Below are 26,179 nucleotides of genomic sequence, written 5' to 3' on the forward strand. Positions count from 1 at the left end.
CGTGTTCATGGATTGGAAGACTAAATAGAGTTAGGATATCAATTCTACCTAAATTGATTTACAAATTCAATGCAATACCAATTAAAATCCCAAAAATTTACTTTTCAGAAATAGAAAAACCAAAAACCAAATATATCTGGAAGGACAGGGTGCCCTGAATAGCTAAAAGTATCCTGAGAAAGAAAAATGAAGACAGAGGTCTCAGCCTACCTGACTTTGAGGCATATTTCAAAGCTACAGTGGTCAAAACAGCATGGTACTGGCATAAAGATAGACATACTAACCAATGGAATCGAGCAGAGTGTTCAGATATAGACCCTCTCATCTATGGACAACTGATCTTTGATAAGGCAGTCAAGCCAACTCACCTGGGACAGAACAGTCTCTTCAATAAATGGTGCCTAGAGAACTGGATATCCATATGCAAAAGAATGAAAGAGGACCTATATTTCCCACACCCTATACAAAAGTTAACTCAAAATGGATCAAAGACCTAAGCATTAGATCTCAGACCATAACACTGTTAGAACAAAATGTAGGGAAATATCTTATAAATCTTATAATAGGAGGCAGTTTCCTAGATGTTACACCCAAAGCATGAGCACTGAAGAAAGAAAGAAATGGGAACTCCTCAAAATTAAAAACTTTCATGCATCAAAGAACTTTGTCAAGAAAGTAAAAAGAGGGCGGGCCACGGTGACTCAGCAGGCAGATTCTCGCCTGCCATGCCAGAGGACCCGGGTTCGATTCCTGGTGTCTTCCCATGTTAAAAAAATAAAAAGTAAAAAGACAGTCGACACAATGGGAATCAATATTTGGAAACTATGCATCAGATAAAGGTCTAGTATCCAGAATTTATAAAGAGATTGTTCAACTCAACAACAAAAAGACAGCCAACCCAATTACAAAATGGGAAAAAGACTTGAACAGACACCTCTCAGAAGAGGAAATACAAATGGCCTAAAGGCACATGAAGAGATGCTCAATGTCCCTGGCCATTAGAGAAATGCAAATCAAAACCACAATGAGATATCATCTCACACCCACCAGCATGGCCATTATCCACAAAACAGAAAATGACAAGTGCTGGAGAGGATGCAGAGAAAGAGGCACACTTATCCACTGTTGGTGGGAATGTCAAATGGTGCAACCACTGTGGAAGGCAGTTTGGCGGTTCCTCAAAAAGCTGAATATAGAATTGCCATATGACCCAGCAATACCATTGCTAGGTATCTACTCAGAGGACATGAGGGCAAGGACACAAACGGACATTTTCACACCAATGTTTATAGCAGCATTATTTACAATTGCCAAGAAATGGAAATTGTCCATTGCCCAAATGTCCATCAACAAACGAGTGGCTAAAGAAGCTGTGGTATATACATACAATGGAATGTTATGTAGCTGTAAGACAGGATAAAGTTATGAAGAATGTAACAACATGGATGGAACTTAAGGACATTATGCTGAGTGAGATTAGCCAGAAACAAAAGGACAAATACTGTATGGTCTCACTGATATGAACAGACTTTAGTGAATAAACTTGGAGGATTTCAGTTGGTAACAGAGACTATCTGGAGCTAGAAATAGAGTAAGATATTAGGTCATTGGAGCTGAAGGAAGAGATTATGCAACAGGACTGATTATAAAAATTCAGAAATGGATAGCACAATACTACCTAACTGTAATATAATAATTTTAGAACACTGAATGAAGCTGAATGTGAGAATGATAGAGGGAGGATGGCTGGGAGCACAAATGAAATGAGAAAGAAAGATAGATGATTGTCATTGTCAGGTTCATGTGTCAACTTGGCCAAGTGGTGGTACCTGTTTGTCTCGTTGGGCAAGTGCTGGCTTGTCTTTTGCGATGAGGACATCATGTCAGCTGCATCCACAGCTGGTTCCATTTGTAATCAGCCAAAGGGGAGTGTCTTCTGCAATGAGTTATGCTTAATCTAGTAACTGAAAGCTTCTAAAGGAGAATTCAGAAGAGACAGGCTCTCTTCCTGCTTCGGCTAGCAAGTGTCTCCTGTGGAGTTCATCCAGACCCTCCATTGGAATAGTCGGCTTCACAGCCTGATCTGCAGATTTTGGACTCTGTGCCCCTACGGGTCATGTGAGACACTTTCATAAATTTTATATTTGTGTTTCCTGTTGATTACGTTTCTCTAGAGAACCCTAACTAATACAACTTGGTACAAGGAGTGGTTCTTAAGAAACAGAATCTTAAATATGGGTTTTTATGACAGGTTTTCACTCTGACTGGACTCAAAGGCACTAAGGACCCTGATTCCCATAATCAGAATGACACTCCCAATCCATGGAGTGAGTTGGCAAAAGCAATAGTCAAAATATCACTATTCAATTCTCCTAATGCTTCGCCTGTACGAAGCCAGGTTCTGGGGGATAATGTTTTTGACACCTTTACAGAGTTTTGTGGAAATAAGAGGTATAGAGATACTGACTGGTTATTGTTAGATACACTGGCTACATTAAGGAGTGACAGGGATGGGCTTAAGGCTTCAAACAAGAAGCTTAAGAGCTATCTGACAGATGTAGAAGTTTCTATGAGTACCCTGAAGGAAAATCTTATTTCCTGTAGCTGTAGACTTGAGATTTCTGAAAATCAGACTCCAAATCTTATTGCTCGAATAGCAACTTTACAACGTAAGCTGAAATCTCGATGTTACCTGGTGTCTGCCATTAAAGTGAGGGCATTGATTGGAAAGTACTGGGATCCTGAAAAATGGGATGGTGACATATGGATTGATAATGATGTCAGGGGTGAAGTTGAAACCATAGGTCATGATGAGTCTTCTCTAGATAACCTTGTAATAGTCTGCCCTAAGGACATAGCCACCCCACCTCCAGCCAGCCTTGAGGAGTTGGCCACCCAACCTCCTCCTGAAGGGATTATCCCTAGAGTGATTAATCCTGTTTCACCAGATGAAACTGCAAATGAATGCCCTGAAGCAAATGGCTTGGAAGATATTTCTAATTATTTTCATGACCTACCTCCACCACCCCTCATTTCTTCCAGACCTATAGCTAAAGTCCCAAGAGGCCACTAAAGATGAGGTCTAAAGTATCACACATGAGGAGGTACATTATACACCAAAAGAACTGTGTGAGTTTTCCAATTTACACAGACAGAAATCAGGGGAATATGTGTGGCAATGGATTTTTAAGGGTGTGGGATAATGGTGGGAGGAATATAAGGCTGGATCAGGCTGAATTTATTGATATGGGCCCACTAAGCAGAGATTCTGCATTCAATGTTACAGCTTGAGGGGTTAGAAAAGGTATCAACAGTTTGTTTGGATGGCTGGTTGAAACATGATCAAAAGGTGGCTGGCACTACCTGAGGTTGAAATGCCAGAACTGCCCTGGTATAATGCAGATGAGGAGATCCAGAGGCTTAGAGAGATTGGAATGTTAGTGTGGATTTATCATGTAAAGCCTGCTCTTACACCCCAGGAATGTCCAGAGGATGCACCTTTTACCAGAAGAGTGAGAAATAAATTTGTGAGACTAGCGCCATCATCCCTGAAGAGCTCTGTAGTTGCCCTTCTCTGTAGGTCAGATATTACTGTAGGAACTGATGTCACTGAGCTGGAATCCTTAAACACAAGGGGGATGATGGGATCCCGAGTTTGCAGAAGCTAGGTGGCAGCACTTAATCACCAAAAACAGGGTAGACATGCTATCATAATAGTCAGCAAACTCAAAGCAGGAGTCAAAATTATATGACCTGCAGAGATTTGTGACATTGGCTAGTAAATCATGTGGTACCTAGAAATACAATAGAAGGACAGTCTACTAAATTCTTGTTTGAGCTGTATAACCAAAAGAATTCTAAGTCAAGCGAACTGAAGTCTAACCTGAATTACAAAAACACAGTCATGGCCCCTTAATCAATTTCCAGACGTGAGACAATCTACAGACCCAGAGCCCCTTGAATGAAGGAAAGGCCAGGTCCCTCTGGGGGAGAACCCTGTTACACTGCAACAGACTTATACTGTTAATCTTTCTCCAAGACTTCCCCAAGGACACCAATGGTCTTTTACCAGGGCAACTGTGCATTGGGGAAAAGCAAAAAGATCAGATATTTCAGGGAATATTAGACATCAGTTCAGAAGTGACATTAATTCTAGGGGACCCAAAACATCACTCTGGTCCACCAGTCAGAGTGGGGGCTTACAGAGGCCAGGTGATCAATGGAGTTTTAGCTCAGGTCTGTCTCACAGTGGGTCCAGTGGGCCCCCAGACCCATTCTGTAGTTACTTCCTCAGTTCCAGAATATATAATTGGTATAGACATACTGAGCAACAGGCAGAATCCCAACATTGGTTCTCTAACTCGTGCAGTGAGGGCTATTATGGTGGGAAAGGCCAAGTGGAAGCCACTAGAACTCCCTATGCCTAGCAAAATAGTAAATCAGAAGCAATACCGGATTCCTGGAAGGACTGCAGAGATTACTGCCACTCTTAATGACTTGAAGGATGCAGGAGTGGTGATTCCCACCACATCCCCATCCAACTCTCCTATTTGGCCTGTGCGGAAAAGATGATTTATTGTAAGCTCAATCAGGTGGTAACACCAATTGCAGCTGCAGTTCCAGATGTGGTATCATTGCTTGAGCAAATCAATACATCCCCTAGTACCTGGTATGCAGCTACTGATCTGGCAAATGCTTTTTTCTCAACAGCTATTACTAAGGACCACCAGAAACAGTTTGCTTTCAGCTGGTAAGGTCAGCAATATACTTTCACTGTCCTACCTCAGAGGTATATCAATCTCCAGCCCTATGTCATAATCCTGTCTGCGGGGACCTTGATCGTTTCTCCCTCCCACAAGACATCACATTGGTTCATTATATTGATGATATCATGTTGATTGGACTTAGTGAGCAAGAAGTAACAACCACTCTAGACTTACTGGTAAGGCCTTTGCATGTCAGAGGATGGGAGATAAATCCAACAAAAATACAGGGGCCTTCCACTTCAGTGAAATTTCTAGGTGTCCAGTGGTGTGGGGCATATCGAGATATCCCTTCTAAGGTGAAGGATAAGTTGCTGCATCTGGCCCCTCCTACGACCAAAAATGAGGCACAATGCCTAGTTAGTCTCTTTGGATTCTGGCAACAACACATTATTCATTTGGGTGTGCTACTCCAGCCCATTTCTCGAGTGACCAGAAAAGTTGCTAATTTTAAGTGGGGACCTGAACAAGAGGAGGTCAAGGCTGCTGTACAAGCTGCTCTGCTACTTGGGCTGTATGATCCAGCAGATCCAATGGTGCTGGAAGTGTCAGTGGCAAACAGGGATGCTGTTTGGAGCCTTTGGCAGGCCCCTATAGGAGAATCACAATGCAGACACTTAGGATTTTGGAGCAAAGCCTTATCATCTGCTGCGGATAACTATTCTTCTTTTGAGAAAGTTTTTGGCTTGGCCTGCTACTGGGCCTTAGTAGTGACTGAATGCTTATCCATCGGCCACCAAGTTACCATGAGACCCGAGTTGCCTATCATGAGCTGGGTGTTATCTGATCCACCAAGCCATAAAGTTGGGCATGAGCAGCAGCACTGTATTGTAAAATGGAAATGGTATATACGAGATAGGGCAAGAGTAGGTCCTGAAGGCACAAGTAAGTTACACGAAGAAGTGGCCCAAATGCTCATGGTCTCCACTCTTGCCTTATTACCTTCTCTTTCCCAGACCAGAGCTATGACCTCTTGGTGAGTTCCTTACAGTGAATTGACTGAGGAAGAGAAAACTCGGGCCTGGTTTATAGATAGTTCAGCACGATATGCAGGTACCACCTGAAAATGGACAGGTGCAGCACTATAACCCTTTCTGGGGTGTCCTTGAAGGACAGTGGTGAGGGCAAACCCTCCCAGTGGGCAGAACTTCAAGCAGTGCACCTGGTTGTTCATTTTGCTTGGAAGGAGAAATGGCCAAAGATGCATTTGTATCCTGACTCATGGGCTGTTGCTAATGGTTTGGCTGGATGGGCAGAGACTTGGAAAGACCATAATTGGAAAATTGGTGACAAAGAGGTTGGGGGAATAAGTATGTGGATAGATCTTTCTGAGTGGGCTAAAAACACGAACATATTTGTGTCCCATGTGTATCTGCACCAGAGGATAACTTCAGCAGAGGAAGGTTTTAATAACCAAGAGGATAAGACGTCCCATTCTGTGGATACCAGTCAGCCTCTTTCCCCAGCAACTCCTGTCATTGTCCAATGGGCTCATGAATAAAGTGGTCATGGTGGTAGGGATGGAGGTTATGCATGGGCTCAGCAACATGGACTTCCACTCACCAAAGCTGACTTGGCTACAGCCACTGCTGAGTGCCCGCAGCAGAGACCTACACTCAACCCCCAATATGGCACCATTCCCCGAGATGACCAGCCAGCTACATGATGGCAGGTTGATTATACTGGACCACTCCCTGCATGGAAGGGGCAGTGATTTGTTCTAACTGGAATAGATACATACTCTGAATATGTGTTTGCTTTCCCTGGATGAAATGCTTCTGCCAAAATTATCATCCATGGGCTTACAGAATGCCTTATCCATCGTCATGGTATTCCACACAGCATTGCTTCTGATCAAGGAACACATTTCGTGTCAAATGAAGTGTGGGAATGGGCACATGCTCATGGAATTCTCTGGTCTTACCATGTTCCCCATCATCCAGAAGCAGCTGGATTGATAGAACGGTGGAATGGACTTGAAAACTCAATTACAGTGTCAACTAGGTGGCAATACCTTGAAGGGCTGGGGTAATGTTCTCCAGGAAGCTGCATACCCTCTGAATCAGCGTCCACTGTTTGGTGCTGTTTCTCCCATAGCCAGATCCATAGGTCCAGGAACCAAGGGGTGGAAATGGGAGTGATACCACTCACTATTACCCCTAGTGATCCACTAGGAAAATTTTTGCTTCCTGTCCCTGTGACCCTGAGCTCTGCTGGTCTACAGGTTTTAGTTCCAAAAATGGGGAGTGCTTCCACCAGAAGAAACAACGATTCCATTGAATTGGAATCTAAGACTGCCACCTGGTCACTTTGGGCTACTTATGCCCCTGAATCAACAAGCCAAAAGGGAATTACATTATGTAGTTGCAGTTATATGTAGACTGCAACTACATAATGGAGGTAAAGAAGAGTTTTCTTGGAATATAGGAGATCCCCTAGGGCGTCTTTTAGTACTACCATGCCCTGTGATTAAAATCAATGGAAAACTGCAACAACCCAATCCAGGCAGGACTACCAATAGCTCTGAAACTTCAGGAATAAAGGTTTGGGTCACCCCACCAGGCAAAGAACCATGGCCAGCTGAAGTGCTTGCTGAAGGTAAAGGGAACATGGAATGGGTAGTGGAAGAAGGTAGTGATAAATATAAACTTCGACCAAGTGATCAGTTACAGAAACAAGGCCTGTAATGCTGTTTTGTTCATGTTATACTATTTAAGTTGTAAGATACCAAGTTTAAGATTGAATATTACCCAAGGATTTGCACCCTATTCTGGAGAGATTTAATGTGCTTCCAGTTATATGCAGGACCGGTGAGTATTGTTAGGTGAAAGAAAAAAATGTGTGTTCTATTGTTTTTTATTTAGAAATTAGGTTTGGTTTAAGGTGGTATGTATAGCTGCCAAGTTAACAAGGGGTGGACTGTCATGGTCAGGTTCATGTGTCAACTTGGCCAAGTGGTGGTACCTGTTTGGTTGAGCAAGTGCTAGCCTGTCTGTTGCGATGAGGACATTTCATAGAATTAAATCATGATCATGTCAGCTGCATCCACAGGTGGTCCCATTTGTAATCAGCCAAAGGGGAGTGTCTTCTGCAATGAGTGATGCTTAATCTAGTAACTGGAAACCATTTAAGGAGGATTCAGAAGAGACAGGCTCTCTTCCTACTTTGGCTGGTGAGACTCTCCTGTGGAGTTCATCCAGACCCTCCATCAGAACCATCAGTTTCACAGCCTGCCCTGCAGATTTTGGACTCTGCATTCCCACGGTCACGTGAGACACTTTTATAAATTTTATATTTTTAAATTTTTTAAATATAAATTTTAAATTTTATATTTGTTCCTTGTTGATTCTCTTTCTCTAGAGAACCCTAATACAACAATAAAAACTAAGACGGTATAATCTAGGAATGCCTAGAGTACATAAAGATAGTGACTAAATGTACAAATTTAAAAATGTTTTTGCATGAGGAAGAACAAAAGAATGTCAATACTGGACGGTATTGAAAACAGATGGCAATTAATATTTTAAAATTTTGAGCAGAAGAGATTGTGTGCTGTTCCCCTCAGTAAAATACTAGTTCCTCCTTCCACTCTTTCACTCTTGGGTCCTCCAGGCTGGAGTCACTTCTTCCCGAGGCACAAGACAGAGTTTTACAGGAGGTGAAGTCTGGTCATTCAGAGAGCTTGTTTCCTTCCAGAAGGGCCATAAATGGATGACATATTTTTAAAACTTTATGAATGGCTGGATTCTAGCAGTACTACAAGAACAAAATTTCCTCTTCAGGACAATATAACAGAATCCAATCTTGACATGACATCCACAGTGTCCAGTGTAAAATCAAAAATTGCAAGATTTCCAAAGAAACAGGAAAGTATTACCCATATTGAAAGATAGCAGTTAATAGAAACTGACCAAGAGATGGCCCAGATATTGGATTTAAAATACAAGTACATGTCAGCAGTTACTACAAAGAAGTTTAAGATCTTGATGGAAAATCTGGACTTAAGGGTTGAAGAAATAAGGGAGATTCTTAAAAATGACTTAAAGGAAATGCTAGGAGTAAAAAGTATAATACCTGAAATGAAAAATTCTACAATTTCCCTTAATAGGAAAGAGTGGCTACAAATAAGAGATTTAGCCTTACAAATTGCAGCATTGGTAGAGAGAATAGAAGGCCAAAATGTTAAGATAGTTGATGATATTGAAAATTTGACCTTCAACAGAAAGGAAATCAATAAGCTGAGTGAATTAGATAAATCTGAAGAGTATGTTAGTGATCAATTCCAGCATGTATCACAAAATCACAGATTCACAGAAGATGTAGAAGAAAACTTAAGCAATGCTGATGACAGATACAGAAATTGCAATACCCAAATAGATGTTACAGGAGAAAGGAACACAGAAAACGGGGAGGATGAACTACTCAAAGAAATGAGAAAGGAGAAAAATCTTCAGAATTTCAAGAATAAAGAGAAAATTCTGAAAACTTCAATAGAGGAAAAATCATTGATAGATGAAGGAGCAGTACTCGCACTGGCAGCAGACTTTTCATCAGTCATACTAGATCTCAGGAAGCAGTGGAGCAATATCTTCAACATCCTGAGAGAAAATGATTTTGAACCAACATTTCTATGCCAAGCTAAATTAGCATTTAAATGTGATGGTGAAATAAAGGTATTTTCAGACCTATAAAGCCTCAGAAAATTTACTGCCCCCAAGTCTTCTATGAAAGAATTACTGAAGGATGTGCCCTCACTAAATGGAAAAATAAACCAAGGAGGAAGTAGACATGGGGTTCAAGAAAAAGTGGGTAAAACTCTAATAGACTCAAAGCATGGAGATGAGAGAACAACCAGTGATGGTCTGAGCTTTCTGTTCATTAAAGAGGTAAAGGTTGCTGAGCCAGAAGAGATGAGGGACTTAGAAACTCAGGAAGGAGAGTTTTCAGAGTGGAAGGAGAAAGAAGCCCCTGAGTTGGTGGAAGAAGAGGCCTCGGAACTGGAAGAGGAGGAGGAAGGAGTAACTTCAGAACTAGAAGAGGAGGGAGAAGAGGCTTCAGGACTAGAGGAAGAGGAAGGAGGGACCTCAGACCTAGAAAAGGAGGGAGAAGAGGCCTCAGGACTGGAGGAAGAGGATGGAGGAAGAACTAGAAAAGGATGAGGAAGCAGCCTCAGGTTTACATAAGGAACAGGACTCAACCTTTCAGGGTCATAATGTAGTAGATACAATGTATGAAGTTGAGGGAATACCCAGGGATGTTAAAAAGGTAGAGGATATGGAAGCAGAGGAAGAAGTCTCAGAGTGGGAAATATAAAAGGACTTAACATGGGAAGAAAGAAAGACCTCTATAAGAGAGGAGTTAAAGTCTCCCTCCAAGACTGAGAAAGAAGATGCCTCACATGGATTTAAAGAAATTGCCTTTAATAACTGTGTTTGGGATTCTGATAAGAAATAGCTGTTGAAACACCAGATGGTAGACAAAACTCAGAAGAAAGAAAACGGCTATGTTCCCAAATCAAGAAATCAGGACATCCTCTCCAACCTTAGGTTTAACTTCTCCTTCAAACTCCCTGGAGATGAGTTATGGGAAACAGAACAAGCATTCATGTACAAATTTGACTACTTTACCAGAATTCACCGAGCTTTTAAGGAAAACTGAGAAAGAGAGGTACAAAATTCTGCAAACAGAAGAGCAAACATCCAAAGAGGCAGACTTAATACAGGAACCAAAGGAAAACTTGAGAAAGCTTAAAATTAATAGTTTCAGAGAGATACAAGAAGCAACTGGAAAGGTTAATGATCAGTTTAAACAAATTTTGGAAAGTAAAAATGTAATAGATGCATTTGATAGCAGAATGGATATGCTTGAAAAAAAAATCAGCAGTCTAGAATCTGAGGCTAAAATGCAAACGGCCGAGCTAATAACAGACAAAGAAAGGTTAAGAGACATAGAGGATAGAACCAGAAGCTCCAACATTCGTTTAATAGGAATTCCAGAAAAACATAGTAAAGAGAATGGAGGGGAGGAAATAATTAAAGAAATAATTGAAGAAAACTTTCTAGAGCTAAAGCAAGACTTGAGCCTTGAGATTATCAGTGCCTACCGAGTACCCAGTAAGATTGATGCAAACAGACTCACACCAAGACACATCTTGGTGAGATTCTGGAGTGCCAGTGATAAAAAGAAAATCATCAAGACTTCCAGAGAGAGAAAAGAGGTAACCTACAAAGGAGGAAGAATCAGATTGACAGCAGATTTATTACTGGATACACTAGATGCTAGAAGTAAATGGGGCAATATCATGAAAGTACTGCAGGAAAAAGGTTTTAAACCTAAAATCCTATACCCAGCCAAACTGGCATTCAATTTTGAGGGTAAAACAAAGATATTTTTGGATATTGAAGAATTCAGGAAATTTATTTCTTTCATTCCCTCTTTCAAAGAATTATTGACAGATACAGCATTCCAACATGATTGCAAATACAGACATACAGTATCCTTTCCTCCCAGCACACACATCCAAAATCAACAGGTAAAAACTGGAAAATAAAACACAACATGTCTACCCAGGAAATACACACGCATAGCTTATAACATACTTATGACTGAGGGAAAGGAAGGTACTATCTAGATGGTGGTAAAGTTAAAGAGTGTATTAAGAAGTGTAATGAGTGTAACCACCATAGGTTGTATACAGGTAAACTTTATAGCTACAGAGGGGAAGGGGAAATGTGTTCATGTAACCCTAGAATGGGAAAAGATAGAGGGAAAGATATAGCAAGATAAGTAGAAGCAAATGCAAAAAGCTGAAATTCTATCAAAACTATATTTCATAAATTATCATTTATCATGTGTATTTTGGATCTTCTTTTTTCCCTTGATATACTTATTAAAATTTGTTTTGCATCTTCTAAAAAAAATTTTTAACTTATGTGTGAGACTAGAGCAAAAAATGTTCATTTGGTACAAAAGTTATATTTTGACTAGTGTAATTCCTAATAGAACTTATGTGGACAGCTTAACTGAATACCATAAGTTCATGGAACCTTGAGTAGAGAACAAGATTTTGTAGATTTTTCCAGAGTGATGCCCTGATAAATCCCAGAGTGATTTGAACAGTGAATAAAAAAGTATTTGCAAAGTCCCTTTGGGGGAATGGTGATAAAGGGGGGAAATTCAACTTCCCCAAGTGGAGAATTCTTGACATTCTCACAAGCAGTGGGGACAGCCAAAGCAATAGGCTGAGCCCCATCTTGGGGTTTGTTCATATTAAAGTTAACCGCACAAAGATCAGTTAAAATTAGGCCTAAGAGTCATCCTCAAGAGAACTTCTTTTGTTGCTCAGATGTGGCCTCTCTCTCCCAGCCAACACAACAAGCAAACTCACTGCCCTCCCCCTCTCTACGTGGGACATGACTCCCAGGGGTGTGGACCTTCCTGGTAAGATGGGACAGAAATCCTAGAATGAGCTGGGACTCAGCATCAAGAGATTGAGAAAACTTCCTCAACTAAAAGGGAGAAAAGAGAAATGAGACAAAATAAAGTGTCAATGGCTGAGAGATTCCAGAGTTGAGAGGTTATCCTGGAGGTTATTCTTATGCATTAAATAGACATCAGCTTGTTAGTTAAGATGTAATGGAGAGGTTGGAGGGAACTGTCTGAAAATGTAGATCTGTGTTACAGTAACCATGTTTCTTGAAGATGATTGTATAATGATATAGCTTTCGCAATGTGACTGTTGTGATTGTGAAAACCTTGTGTCTGATGCTCCTTTTATCTACCTTATCGACAGATGAGTAAAACATACAGAATAAAAATACATAATAGGGGCAACAAATGTTAAAATAAATTTAGTAGATTGAAATGCTAGTGATCAATGAAAGGGAGGGGTAGTGGGTATAGTATGTATGATTTTTTTCTGTTTTCTTTTTATTTCTTTTTCTGAATGAATTCAAATGTTCTAAGAAATTATCATGATGATGAATACTCAACTATGAATATGAATATGAATTACCAATTATATAGGTAGAACGAAATGATCATATGTTAAGAATGTTTGTGTTATTATTATTTTTTTAATTTAAAAATTAATAAAAATAAATAAGTCACTTAGTCCACACTTGAGAGGAGAGAAATTATGGTCCACTTCCTGGAGGGAGGACTATCAAACAATTTGTGAACATGTTTAAAATAACCCTTGTAAATCACTAAATAATTTGGGGGAAGATACTGTCTGTGGTGGCTTGGAGCTTTTTATCCCATAAAAATATGTTCTCAAACTTAATCCATTCCTGTTGGTGTGAACTCTTGTAAATAGGACCTTTTGATGAGGTTACTTCAGTTTAGTGTGGCCCAACTGAGTCAGGAAGGGTTTTAATACTATTTCTATAGGCCTCAGAGAGAAGACTTCAGATGAGAAAGAGACAGGGAGTGGCCAGAAACTGGAAGTCAATGGAACCCGGAAGAGAGAGGAGCAAGAAAAGGCTGCCATGTACCATGTAACAGAAAAGCCAAGAACTAGAATGACACAGTCTTCTGGGAGAAAGCATTGCTTTAATGCACTTTGGTCAAAATATTGCCTGAAAACTGTAAGCCAATAAATTCCTATTGTTTAAGCCAATTCGTTACATGGTATTTGTTTTAGAAGCCAAGAAACTTAAAACAACTACCATATATTTACGCCGTTTCTGAACTTTTAGATTGTTTCTAATTTTTCCCATTACAATACAGTAAATATCACACAAGAAATTATTCTAGCTAAAAATACAAAATGTTCATACTTAATGATCATATAATTCAACATTTTAAAATTTAGACAGGTAAAACTGAATTTCAATCCACCAGCCATATTTACTTATATCCCTAAGAAGAGGATATAATGAAACTTATTCCTGAAATTCCATACTAAATACTGGATGTCATATATCTTCTCATTTTTTCCAACCTGGGAGGCAAAGAATCATCTCATTTTTTTGCTCTATTTTGCATTTTTATTATTAGTAAAGATAAGCATATTTTCATATATTGTTCAAATTTCTTCTTTATCCTCATTTTTCTAGTAGGTTGCCTTTTTTTTTTTTTTAAAGGAAAGACAGAGAGAAGGAAGGAAGGAAGGAAGAAAGGGAAACATTTTTAAACATTTTCTTGTTTTATTGTATTCTGTTTCTCCGTTTTTGTTACATGGGCTGGGGCCGGGAATCGAACCGAGGTCCTCCGGCATAGCAGGCAAGCACTTTGCCCGCTGAGCCACCGCGGCCCGCCCAGTAGGTTGCCTTTTGACTTGAAGGCATCTTTTATAAATAATGGATTGATTATTTTTTCCATTTTGCATGTTGCAAATACTGTCTCTCAGTCACCTGCTTTTTAACTTTGTTTATGGTGGATTTTATCACATAGATATTAGTAATTTTTATATCATCAATCTAGCCATCTTTTTCTTTATAGATAATCTCTATTCCCAAAACAATAAAAACCTTTTGCTATATTTTCTACTATTTGTATGGTTTCTTCTTTGCATTTAGAATTTTTTCTCCTAGATTTTTTTGTGTACGACATGTTTAAGAATGACTAATGGTTACAATATCATATATTGTCTGCCCATCCTTTTCCCCATCAGATTGATTTATTTTTTACTAAATTATTTCTCTTTTTTGTAACAATGTCATCTTTTAAATTACTATAGCATTATAGCATGTTTTAATATCTGTTAAAACAAATTGAGCTTCAGTCTTTTTTTTTTTTTGAAAAAAATTTTCATGCATTTATTCTTGTAGCTATAAGTTTAAAATCACCCTGCCAAGTTCTGAAAAATATCCCATTTTATTTTTAAAACTTTTTATAGTGGCAAAATATATATAATAAAATCCTGTTGGGCTTTTATTAGCATTGCAAAAAATTTTCGGGTTCTTTGCAAGAATCTCTAGAAATGAAGAATGTAATCATTGACGTGAAAAACTCTAAGCCAGAAGCACAGTATGTTCAAATTTTTCTCTATGACCCCTACCTCTGTCATCATAAACTCTTTCTCTGACTCTGATCATCCTGCCTCCTTTTTATAAGAACCCTTGTGGTTACATTGGATCCTACCAAATAATCCAGGATAATCTCTCCAACTCAAAATTCTTAATCACATCTGCAAAGTCCCTTCCATCATGTTAGGTAACATATTCATATGTTCCAGGGGTTAGGATATGGATATCTTTAAGAGCCCTTATTCTGCCTATCACAGTGGGCATAGATGTTCACTGTAAAATTCTTTAAATTTTCATCAATGTCTGAAACGTTCCTAATAAAATTTTGGGAAAAAATTAAAGTCCAAGAATGCAAAGTGTTGCCATCAGGATAAAACATGAAAATCAGTAACTGTCTTGTTCCAATAAAAGGGAAGAAGTTTCCCCTTTCTAAGAAGAAAGTCCCCCTTTCAATGTAGTACATACTCTTGCATTTGGTTATCAAAAACACTGTTCCTGTTGCTAACCTGAAATGTTTCAGAATACGTTTTTAAAGGAAAATTTTAAATTTTCAAATTGGAAATACAAAAAAACTTTCTTAGCTTATTGAGCTCCTATGACCAGTACTACACAATGTGCTTTGACCTAAACGATGTGAATTCATTCTCTCACAGTTTTAGAAGCTAGCAGGTTTGCTTACCCCAGGGTCAATAAGTTCTGGTGCTGGCTTACCACAATCCTGGGGGTTTCTTGGCTTTCCTCTCACACGACAATGTCTTCTCTTCCAGGTTCCCCCAGACTTCCTGCCTCTCCCTGTGGCATTTTTCTTATATGGCCTCCAGTAATCAGCATTAAGACCCACAGTAGTTCAGTTTGACACGATTTAACTAAAAATGACCTTCAAAAGATGCTGTTTATAATGGGTTCCTGCCTACAGGATTAAGATTAAAAACATGTCCAAATTGGGATATGTTATTCAACCTACTGTATAAACAGGCCAAAATATAATGTTTGGAACATAATAAAACAGAAATTCTATTTTCAAATAGCAGCCTAAAGTTGTTTCACACAGGAAAGATGACATTTTAAACTAATTTTAAAAGAATAGCTCATTATAATGTTTATCCAAGATGCTTTTTTTAGCACGATTTCTTTTTAATGAACTTTTGTTATACTGATAATCAATAGCTTTTTATGGCATAAATATTGTGGTAATTTAATTTTCTTATTATAAAATTTTAATATTTTAAAGCCTGGAACAGTATAATTCTATTAAAATAAAAATGTTTAGATATCTTTTTCTTTCACTTACACTTTTGCAGGAAGTCACCATGTTCTATTGATTTTTCTTTCTGCTACTGTCTTTCTATGTTTGCAGTCATATATAGTCTTACTCATCTCATCTCTGGATCATTATTGTAAAAGTCCTATAGAAAAACCTTATACCTTTTCACTCTAGTATCATTATCAATTCCAATCTATCCTATACAGAATGGACAACAGAGTCTTTAAATTTAGACCCATAAAGTCTCAAAAATTAAACACTTTTAAGGGGCTTTGTATAATATAGATATCATGTTGTAACTAAATATTTTTCAAAATTTTATTCTACATATCTCTTTTTTAAAATTCTTTCTTTAAAATTTTATACCATTATCTCCTTTTAAAAAATCTTTCTTTCCCAGGGTATACACTTCCCAAACAAACAAACGAAACCAACAAGAGCAAAACAAACAAAAAATCAACAAATGGTGCTGCAATAACGGATACTCACATGGGAAAAGAATGAAATGTGACCCAGCCATACAACATACAAAAAAACATCTTTCTTACAAATAAGGAAAGCTGATTCTCTGACCTCAGAATATCTACTACATACATTTATTTTGTCTATTACAAATGTACTGTATTGTTTTATTATTTAAGGATTTCAAAAGCACTTAACTTATAACATTAACAAAAATGTAATCTTCCTAAATGTAGCTTTTTTTAATCAGACATAGTATCTAATTATAGTGCTATCTAAGCATTCCTAAGAACTCAATAAATACTAGTTAACTTACCAAGTATTTAACAATCTGAAAATGTTTTATTTTTTGCTTTTGTTTCCAAATTCTTCTTTCCCATTCTTTGATCACTGGCTTAAACTGAATTTTTCTATTTTACTTCATCATTTGGAGCACAGTTCTTTTTAAGCAAGGGATTATTTTGTTTAGTTTTTTTTTCCTTCAAAAACTCAATGGAATGCAAAATCAAAAAGTGGCCAAAAGCAAGCACGGAAAAAAGATGCTTACCCTTCGCATACGCAATTCTTCCAATGCTTCCAATAAACTTGTTTTGAAATCTAATAGTTGAATAGAAAACAATGTCTGTGAAGAACATTGGAGAGCAAAGGGAGATGATGATGACTCAGTCTTGAAATTGTCTTCCATGTTAATAATTATTTCCTGTAACATAAAGAGGTTTTAAATGAAAAAAAAAATCTACTTAACTAGGTTTTTCAAAGAAAAGCAGTTACTGAAGATGGTGCAGTGAGACCCTTCAAGGCTCCATGTCCCCAGAGAAGCTTTGAACAACCAGTAAAAACATCTTTCTAAAAGCTCCAGAAAACAGTTAAAGGATTGGGGTAACAGGCTGAGCAACAAATCCACTAAAAGGGCACTTAAAGGTAGTACGATATTATAGAATCCTGGCTGATCTCTCTTCCAAACCTTCACTGGCTCAGCATGGATCCAGGAAACACTCCCTGTGTGGATCCACACTTCTGGTTCCAGAGGGAGCAGAGTAATCCTTATCCATTTGCTGGGAGCCTGTATGGACCAATCTGTGTAGTGGTATCCAGAGGATTGTGCTATCCAAGAACTTGCCTTGTGTGCAGAAGGCAACTCACTGAGCTCTCCTACAGAAATCTGTGGGAGAGCAGTCATTGTTTGCTGTTGGGGCAAGGGATTCATGCCTGAAGGACATACAATGCAGTACCAGGGTCCAAGAGGAAACTATTTTCTAGGGAAGAGGAGTCATTCACATACATGTGAATTCCTGGGGCCACATGACATGCCCAAGACAAAAGGCATGAGTAGAAAAGATCAGGAAGACCCTTATGACTTTATTCACCTGGAGCTATTCTATAAATTCTTTGTGAGGAAAACCCTGAATGAGAGCACTCACACGAATCAATGTTTAAGGACTGGGAAAGGTGTTTACTTGTTTTCCCTTCTTTTTATTTTTATTTTTGTTAGCACCTGGCATTCAAAGAAACCTCTGCCAAAACATTAGCTAGACAAAAGCTAAGGAACTAATGCCCCAGATTCTAAATTCCAGTGATAACACACTAAAATATCAAAATGTCCAGATTTCAATAAAAGATTGCAAAATATACAAAGAAATAGGGAACAATGGCCTAGGCAAAGGAGAAGATTAAAGAATTAGAAATCATCAATGAGAAGAACAAGTTCTGGGATATATTAGGCGAAGATTTTATTTTAATACCCCTAAATATGTTCAAAGAAATAGAAGAAAACATGGGCAAAGAAGAAGAGGATACTATGAAAATTATATATGAACACAAAGAGAATACTGATAGATTAAAATTATGAAAGGGAAACAATCAAAACTAAAGACCACAGTAACAGAAATTTTAAACTCCCTAGAAGGATTCAACAGCAGATTGGAGCCTTCTCTCCCCTCTCCTCTCTCCCCTCTCCCCTCTCCCCTCTCCCCTCTCCCCTCTCCCCTCTCCCCTCTCCCCTCACCCCTCTCCCCTCTCCTCTCTCCCCTCTCCCCTCTCTCCTCTCCCTCTCCCTTTCTCACATGGCTTCTCTCACATGGCCTCTCCCTCTCCCTCTCCCTCTCCCTCTCCCTCTCCCTCTCCCTCTCCCTCTCTCACATGGCTTCTCTCACATGGCCTTCTCTCTTCTCTCCCTCTCCCTCTCCCTCTCCCTCTCCCTCTCCACTGAATCACTGAACTTGAAGATAAAACAAATGAAGTCATCCAGTTTAAGAAGCAGAAAGAAAAAAATCTGAAGAATTGTGAACTGAGCCGAGGAACCAGTGGGACACAAGTAACTGTACCAATATACACAATATGAGACTTCCAAAGGAGAAAACAGAGAGAAATACTGAAAGAAATAATGGCTTAAAACTTTCCAAATTTAATTAAAGACATGAATATACACATTCAAGATACTCAAAGAATTCCAAACAGGACAAAACCCAAACAGACCACACCACAAAATGTTATGATCAAACTGCTGAATGACAAAGATAAAGAAAGAATTTGAAAAGTCACAAGAGAGAAGCAATGTGTCACATACAAGGGATCCTCAATAAAATTAACAGCCAGTTTTTCACCAGAAACTCTGGAGAGGATAAGGCAGTGTGGCATGATATACTTAAGGTACTGAAAGAGAAAACTTGCCAGCCAAAAATTCTTCATCCAGCAAAACTGTCCTTCAAAAATGAGGAATAGTTTAAAATACTCACAGATAAACCAAAACAGAATTCATCAACAAAGGCCTGCCCTACAAGAATTGCTAAATGGAATTCTTCAGGTTGAAAGGACAACAGAAGCAAGAGTGGTTTGGACTAATATGAAGAAGTGAAGCTTTTCAGTGAAGATAACCAAAAGGGCAAATGCAAAACCCAATAGTGTGTATCCTCAAATATAACTCTACTCCTTTAATTACTATAAGAATCAGAACACAATTGAAGAAAAAAGTCATATTTCCTGATAATGCACATGCAAAATATAAAAAGGTAGTATGTGACAAAATCAACATGAAGAGGGGAAATGAAGTTATATGGAAGCAGAGAACATGTATGCTACTGAAGCTAAGCTGGTATCACTTCAAATCAGTAGGTTATGTAATACAAACACCAAAGAAATTATTTTAAATACATACAGAAACACGAATGAGAAAGGGATCATTCAGAGACATCACAAAAGATCAACTATACATAAAAATGAGGGTGTCATAAAGGAAAAGAGAGATGTAAAAGATATGATATACAAATACCAAAGGACAAAATGGCTGAAGTATTATCTTTACAATAATAACACTGAATGTTAATGGATTAAACTCTCCAAAGGACAAATATTAGCATAATGGATTAAAAAAACACAATTCAACTATATTTATAAGAAACTTATTTTAGACCCAAGGACACAAAAATGTTGAAAGTGAAAGGAGGGGAAAAAGACAAACCATGCAAATAGTAACCAAAGAAGAGCTGGGGTGGTTATACCAATATTGGACTTAAATAGACTTTAAGTCAAAAGCTGTCACAAGAGACAAAGAAGACTGTATATATTAATGAAAGGGTTAACCCATAAAGAATAATGAACATAAATACTTACATACTTAACCAGGATTCCCCAAAACACATAGGGCAAACATTGGCAACACTGAAGAGAGAAATGGACACCTTTACAAAAATAGCTAGAGACTTCAATACACCACCTCTCATCAATACATAAACATCTACACAGAAGAACAATAAAGAAACAGAGAACTTGAATAATAGGAAAAATGAACTAGACCTAACAGACATATGCAGAACATTGTACTCCAAAACAGAGGATATACATTTTTTCTCAAATTCACATGTTTCATTCGCCTTAGGATAGACCATAAATTGGGTCACAAAGCAAGTCTCAATAAATTTTAAAAGATTGAAGTGTATAAGCTATCTTTTCTGACCACAATGAAATGAAGCTGGAAGTCAATTAAAGGCAGAGAACTAGAAATTTCACAAATACATGGAAGTAAAATGACACACTCTCAAATAATCAATGGGTCAAATAAGAAATGAGAAGGAAAATCAGTAAATATCTTGACACAATTGAAAACAAGAACACAACATATAAAAACTTATGAAATGCAGAAAAGGTAGTGCTAAAAGGGAAATTTATATTCCTAAATGCTTACAATAATAAAGAAAAAAGAGATAAAAATCAAAGAACTAGTGGAACACCTGGAGGAACTAGAAAAAGAGCAGCAAGGTACACCCAAAGCAAGCTGAAATAACAGAGATCAGAAAATAGGGAAAACTGATAATTAAAAAATAATAGAAAGCATTAACAAAACCAAAAGTTGATTCTTTAAAAAGATCAATGAAATGGACAAAGCTTTAGCTAGAATGACAAAGAAAAAACAGAGAAGATGCAAATTAATAAAATAAGAAATGAAAGGATAGACATTACTACTGATCACACAGAAATAAAAAAGGATCGTAAGAGGATACCATGAACAATTGTTTGCCAACAAATTAGACAACCTAGATGAAATGGACAGATTCCTATAAACACACGAACAACCTACATTGACTCAAGAAGAAACAGAAGATCACAACAGATCAATTACAAAAGAAATGAGATTGAACTGGCCATCAAAAACTTCCCCAAAAAGTGAAGGTGTGATTATTGGCTATCTTTCTCTTGGGAACATTGAAATGATCCAAAATTGAGAGTGTTGATGAACTGTTGACTCTGGACATTATATATGAGACCCAGTAGATAGAAGTGGCTGAAAGATGCACTGACTGAGAAGTAGACTGGTCTAAAATGGTGTAAACATATGATTGAACACAGTGCTGCTACAAAAAGGCACCAAGTTGTGATGTGCAACAATGTGAATGAACCTGTAGGACATCTGTTAAGGCAAAATAAGCCAGAAACAAAAGAGCATATATTGCATGATCTCATTTAGAAAATACTTATAAGAAAACGGGCCTAGATTGTAAACTCTTATAACAGTCACATTTAGTCTGGAGTGGTAATTGTTATTCCTGGATTTTAAGGGGCTGTTTTATATATGTATAACCTGGTTATCAGAGATAAGAATGAAGCCGATCAGGTTGGGATTAAGTAATTCAGAATATAAGGGTGTGCTGGCTTGAAAGGATTTATGTACCCTAGAAAAGCCATGACTTAATCCTAATCCAATCTCATGGAGGCAGCTGTTTCTTTAAACCCTATTCTGTACTGTGTGTTGGAAACTTTATTAGCTTATCTCCATAGAGGTGTGACTCCACCCATTCCAGCTGGGTGTTGATTAGTTTACTGGACTCATTTTAAAAAGGAAGCATTTCAGAGTAATATTCAGAAGAAGGAGAGAGCCACAAAACCACAGCAGAGCCATGAGGCCAAGAGCGTATGCTGCCAGAGACCTTTGGAGATGAAGAGGGAATATGTTCCCAGGGGAGCTTCACGTAAGAAGAAGCCTGCAGAGAAGCTAGCAGGTGCCGTGTTCACCATGTGCCTTTCCAGTTGAGAGAGAAACTCTAAACTTCATTGGCCTTTCTTGAGTGAAGGTAACCTGTTCTTGGTACCTTAATTTGGACATTTTCATAGACTTGCTTTAATTGGGATATTTTCATGGCCTTAAAACTATAAACTTGCGACTCAATAAATTCTCCCGTTTAAAAGCTGTTCTGTTTCTGGTATATCGCATTCCAGCAGCCAGCAAACTAGAACAAGCGGTAAGGAAAACTTTACCTATATTTTAGAACTTCACCTACTCTTTGAGACCAAAGGAAGAAGGTTTTATTATGTCCAGATCTAGGTTTTCTGCAGCACATAATCTAATTCAACCTGTCTGGATAGATCATTTATATAACCCAAATACAGGGTGCCCATTAATCCTGTATAGCTTAATGCAGTGCCTGGATAAATCCCAGAGTATATTAAGCACATTATCAAAAAGTATTGGCAGAGACTTTCGGGAAGATGGCTGACTAGAGTAGCTCGAGATTAGCCCTGCTCCAAGGAAAAGTTAGAGAAGGGGCAGGAGGGTGACTAAGGTGACAATCTGGGAGTGCAGCTGACCTGGGAGAGCCTTCTGCACCACATGGGACAACCCTGGTTGCAGAGGCCAAGGAACTGAGAGGCAAAAGGCTGGACCCTGGCACGGAGGTGCAGAGCCCATGGGAGTGCACGGACAGGAGCCAGGGACTAGGAAGTAAACCAGGCCACATTCCTTGGGTGCGCTATCCTCACCAGCACAGCCCAGTGACCAGTGATTCACCCTACACTCCATGCGCCTGAACCCCATCACCTACTCCCATTCCCCATGCTCCAGGCACCACCCCCCACCAGCCCCCAGTGCACGTACCTGTCCCACACCTCCACACTAAGCACAGCCCAACCCACCTCTCCTGTACCCCTCCCAAGCACTACCTCCCTGATCCCTGCAGGCTGTTGCCAGCACATAAATGCTATGGGCATTAACCTCTATACCCCGGTTACCCCTGCCTCCCTACCCATAGTGTCATATACAGCCTCACCCCACCCCCCTGAGCTCTGCACATCAGTTCATGGCACTCTAGACCCATGCGTGTGCATGGGCCTCCAATCACGTGATTCAGCTCTGGAAACCTCAGTTTACAACAGTCCTAGAACCACACATGCACATGGCCCTTAGCCACACTTCAAGCACAGAGAAGTGCTGACCTGCGCAGCCAGGTCATATCTGTCCCCAATCCACAAAGGCATAACACTGACCTGCTGCCACCACTCTACGCATATGCAGAAAGAGCTTTAGACCAGCGCACACCAGGGTTACACACCCCAGACCAGTGTACCAGCTCCTGGTCACTGGGCACCCACATTCAGCATCAGCGTAACATACCCAACCTGTGCCTCTATCTGCCCTGAAACAAATCATCGCACTGAGTGCCCCACCCCGTGCCCAGCTCCCTGCTGTACAACCATCCTGCAAACACAAGGTATTAGACTACTGAAAGAAATCAACTCTCAAAGAAATCAATCAAGATAACTACATACAACGAAGATAGCAGAAGATAACTAAGCATATCACAATGAAGACAGATATAACCCAGTCTAATGACCAAACTAAAACACCAGAGGAGACACAGAAGTTAGAACAACTAATCAAAGATGCTCATACAACTCTATTTAATAAAATAAGTAGGACAGCAAATGACATAAAGGAGATCAAGAAGACAGTAGAAGAGCATAAAGAGGAATTTGAAAGAATAAATAGAAACATAGCAGATATCATAGAGATTAAAGACTCTGTTGACCAAACAAAAAAACATACTAGAGGCACACAACAGCAGATTTGAAGAGAAAGAAGAGAGAAAGTGATACACAGGACAGGATAACCGCGAAGACTCAAAACAGCAAATGGCAAAAAAAGATGAAAAAACTTGAGTTGGCTCTCAGGGAAATGGCAGACAAAACCAAGTGCACAAATAGAACCGTTGGTGTCCCAGAGGGAGAAGAGAGGAGTAATGGGCTAGGAAGAGTAGTTGAGGATATAATGGGGGAAAATTTTCCAACCCTCATAAAGGACATAAATATACAAGTCAAAGAACCCCAGCGAATTCCAAACAGAATAAATCCAAATAGGACTTCTCCAAGACACATACTAATCAGTTTGTCAAATGCTAAAGAGAAGCAGAAAATCCTGAAAGCAGCAAGAGAAAAATAATCTACTACATACAAGGGAAACCAAATAAGACTGAGTTCAGACTACTCAACTAGCACCCTGGAGGTGAGAAAGCAGTGGTATGATATATTCAAGATCCTGAAAGAGAAAGACTTGCAGCCAAGAATTCTGTACTCAGCCAACTGTCCTTCAAAACTGAGGGAGAGATCAAAGTTTTCACAGACAAAGAAATCCTGAAATAATTTGTCAACAAGAGTCTGGCCCTACAGGAAATACTAAAAGGAGTTTTGTCGGCTGAAAAAAAAAAAAAAAACAGGAGAGGAAAAGAATATATAGATCTGACAAACATATAAAAAAGATAAGATGATGGGTTCAAGAAACACCTTTTTAGTAATAACTCTGAATGTTAACAGACTAAACTTACCAATTAAAAATACAGATTGGCAGAATGAATTAAGAAACATAATCCAGTATATGCTGCTTACAAGAGATTCATCTTACACACAAGGATAGAAATAGATTGAAAGTGAAAGGATGGAAAGAGATGTTCCACACAAGTTGTAACCAAAAGAAAGCAGAAGTAGCCATACTAATATCAGACAAAATAGACTTTAAGTGTAAAGACATCATAAGAGACAAAGAACAGCACTATATACTAATTAAAGGGTCAATTCACCAAGAAGATATAACAATTATAAATGTTTATGCTACCAATCAAGGAGCTCCAAAGCACATGAGACAGACACTGACAAAATTGAAAGGAGCGACAGATGTTTCAACAATAATAGTAGGAGACTTCAAAACACCACTCTCCTCAATAGACAGAACAAGCAGACAGAAGATCAACAAGGAAATAGAGAAGTTAAGCAACTTGATAAATTAATTAGACCTAATAGACATATATAGGTCACTGCATCCCAAAGTACAAGGATATACACTCTTCTCTACAGCTCATGCAACATTCTCCAGGATAGATCATATGCTGGGGCACAAAACAGGTCTTTATAAATTTTAAAAACACTGAAATTATTCAAAGCACCTTCTCTGATCACATTGGGATGAAGAACTACTTGTTGAAGAGTGCTTTGAAAACTATTGTGTTTTTATGTCTTTGCTTTGTATATATATTATACAGTAAAAAAAAGTTATATAAAAAAAGTATTGGCAAAGTCCCTGAAGTGATGAGAGAAAAATTATCGAACTATTAAATTTTACCAACAGGGAAACCCCAGATACTGTGCCAAACATTAGGGACACCCAAATCGATAGGCCAAGCCTTTGATCGTGAGGCTTGCTCTTGTGAAGTTTCTGTGTGTAGCAGAGAAACAGACCTCTTTTATCAGTCAGATGTGATCTTTCTTTCGCTAAGCCCAACTCTGCAAGTGAAACCATTGCCCTCCCCACCACCACGTGGGACATGACACCCAGGGATAAAAGTCTCCATGGCTGCATGGGAAATGACCACCAGGGATGAGCCTGGCCCTGATACCATGGGATCAACAATGCCATCCTGACCAAAAAGGTGGAAAGAAGTGTAACAAATGAGGTTTCAGTGGCTGAGAGAGTTCAAATAGAGTGGAGAGGCTACTCTGGAGGTCACTCTCATGCAAGTTTCAGTTAGATATTGCTATCCAACATAACTTGCCAAACCAAAACCAAAACCATTCCTGCCAATCCTAAAGAATACCTAGGGCATTATATAAGATTCTACAAAGGTTCCATGTACTAGGGTAACTCTCCAAAACCTACAAACTCCTGATGGGTGCCTGGATCAGATAAATCCTAAAATGCAGAGAGGCCAGCCCTTCAAGAACATCAAATAGTTCAATCCTGCTATCCCATATTACTGACAGCCCCTTCCAACATAACAAAGTTAAAATGGCCATAACCCAAACACTTTAAAGAGTAGAAGAAAGATAATAAGTGGTGGTGGAGTTATACAGAAAAGGTCAGGTTTAACAAATGAGTATGATTACTGAATTATTATACTGATATTTATTTTAGCCTCCGGTACCTTAGAGCAGCTAGAAATAAAAACCTAAAATACTGGAATTCT

At 38.8% G+C, this 26,179-nt stretch overlaps 1 protein-coding gene across 8 annotated transcripts in view; it reads right to left on the reverse strand.

The window, feature by feature from the left end:
• CCDC73 (coiled-coil domain containing 73) overlaps nt 1–26,179 on the reverse strand; it is a 280,686-nt gene that overhangs the window by 207,457 nt on the left and 47,050 nt on the right. For 6 of the 8 annotated variants that reach the window (XM_077114323.1, XM_077114321.1, XM_077114322.1 and 3 more), the window contains one exon: nt 17,008–17,160. The exons of 1 other annotated variant lie outside the window; for it this stretch is intronic. In XM_077114323.1, the coding sequence (XP_076970438.1) occupies nt 17,008–17,145 (138 nt within the window). In that variant the 5' untranslated portion in view covers nt 17,146–17,160. Of the gene's footprint in view, nt 1–15,445; nt 15,691–17,007; nt 17,161–26,179 lie in introns of those variants that run through there. One more of the 8 variants, XM_077114327.1, reaches the window with a different exon arrangement.

Source organism: Tamandua tetradactyla, chromosome 8, assembly GCF_023851605.1.
Source record: "Tamandua tetradactyla isolate mTamTet1 chromosome 8, mTamTet1.pri, whole genome shotgun sequence".
Lineage (NCBI taxonomy): Eukaryota > Metazoa > Chordata > Mammalia > Pilosa > Myrmecophagidae > Tamandua > Tamandua tetradactyla.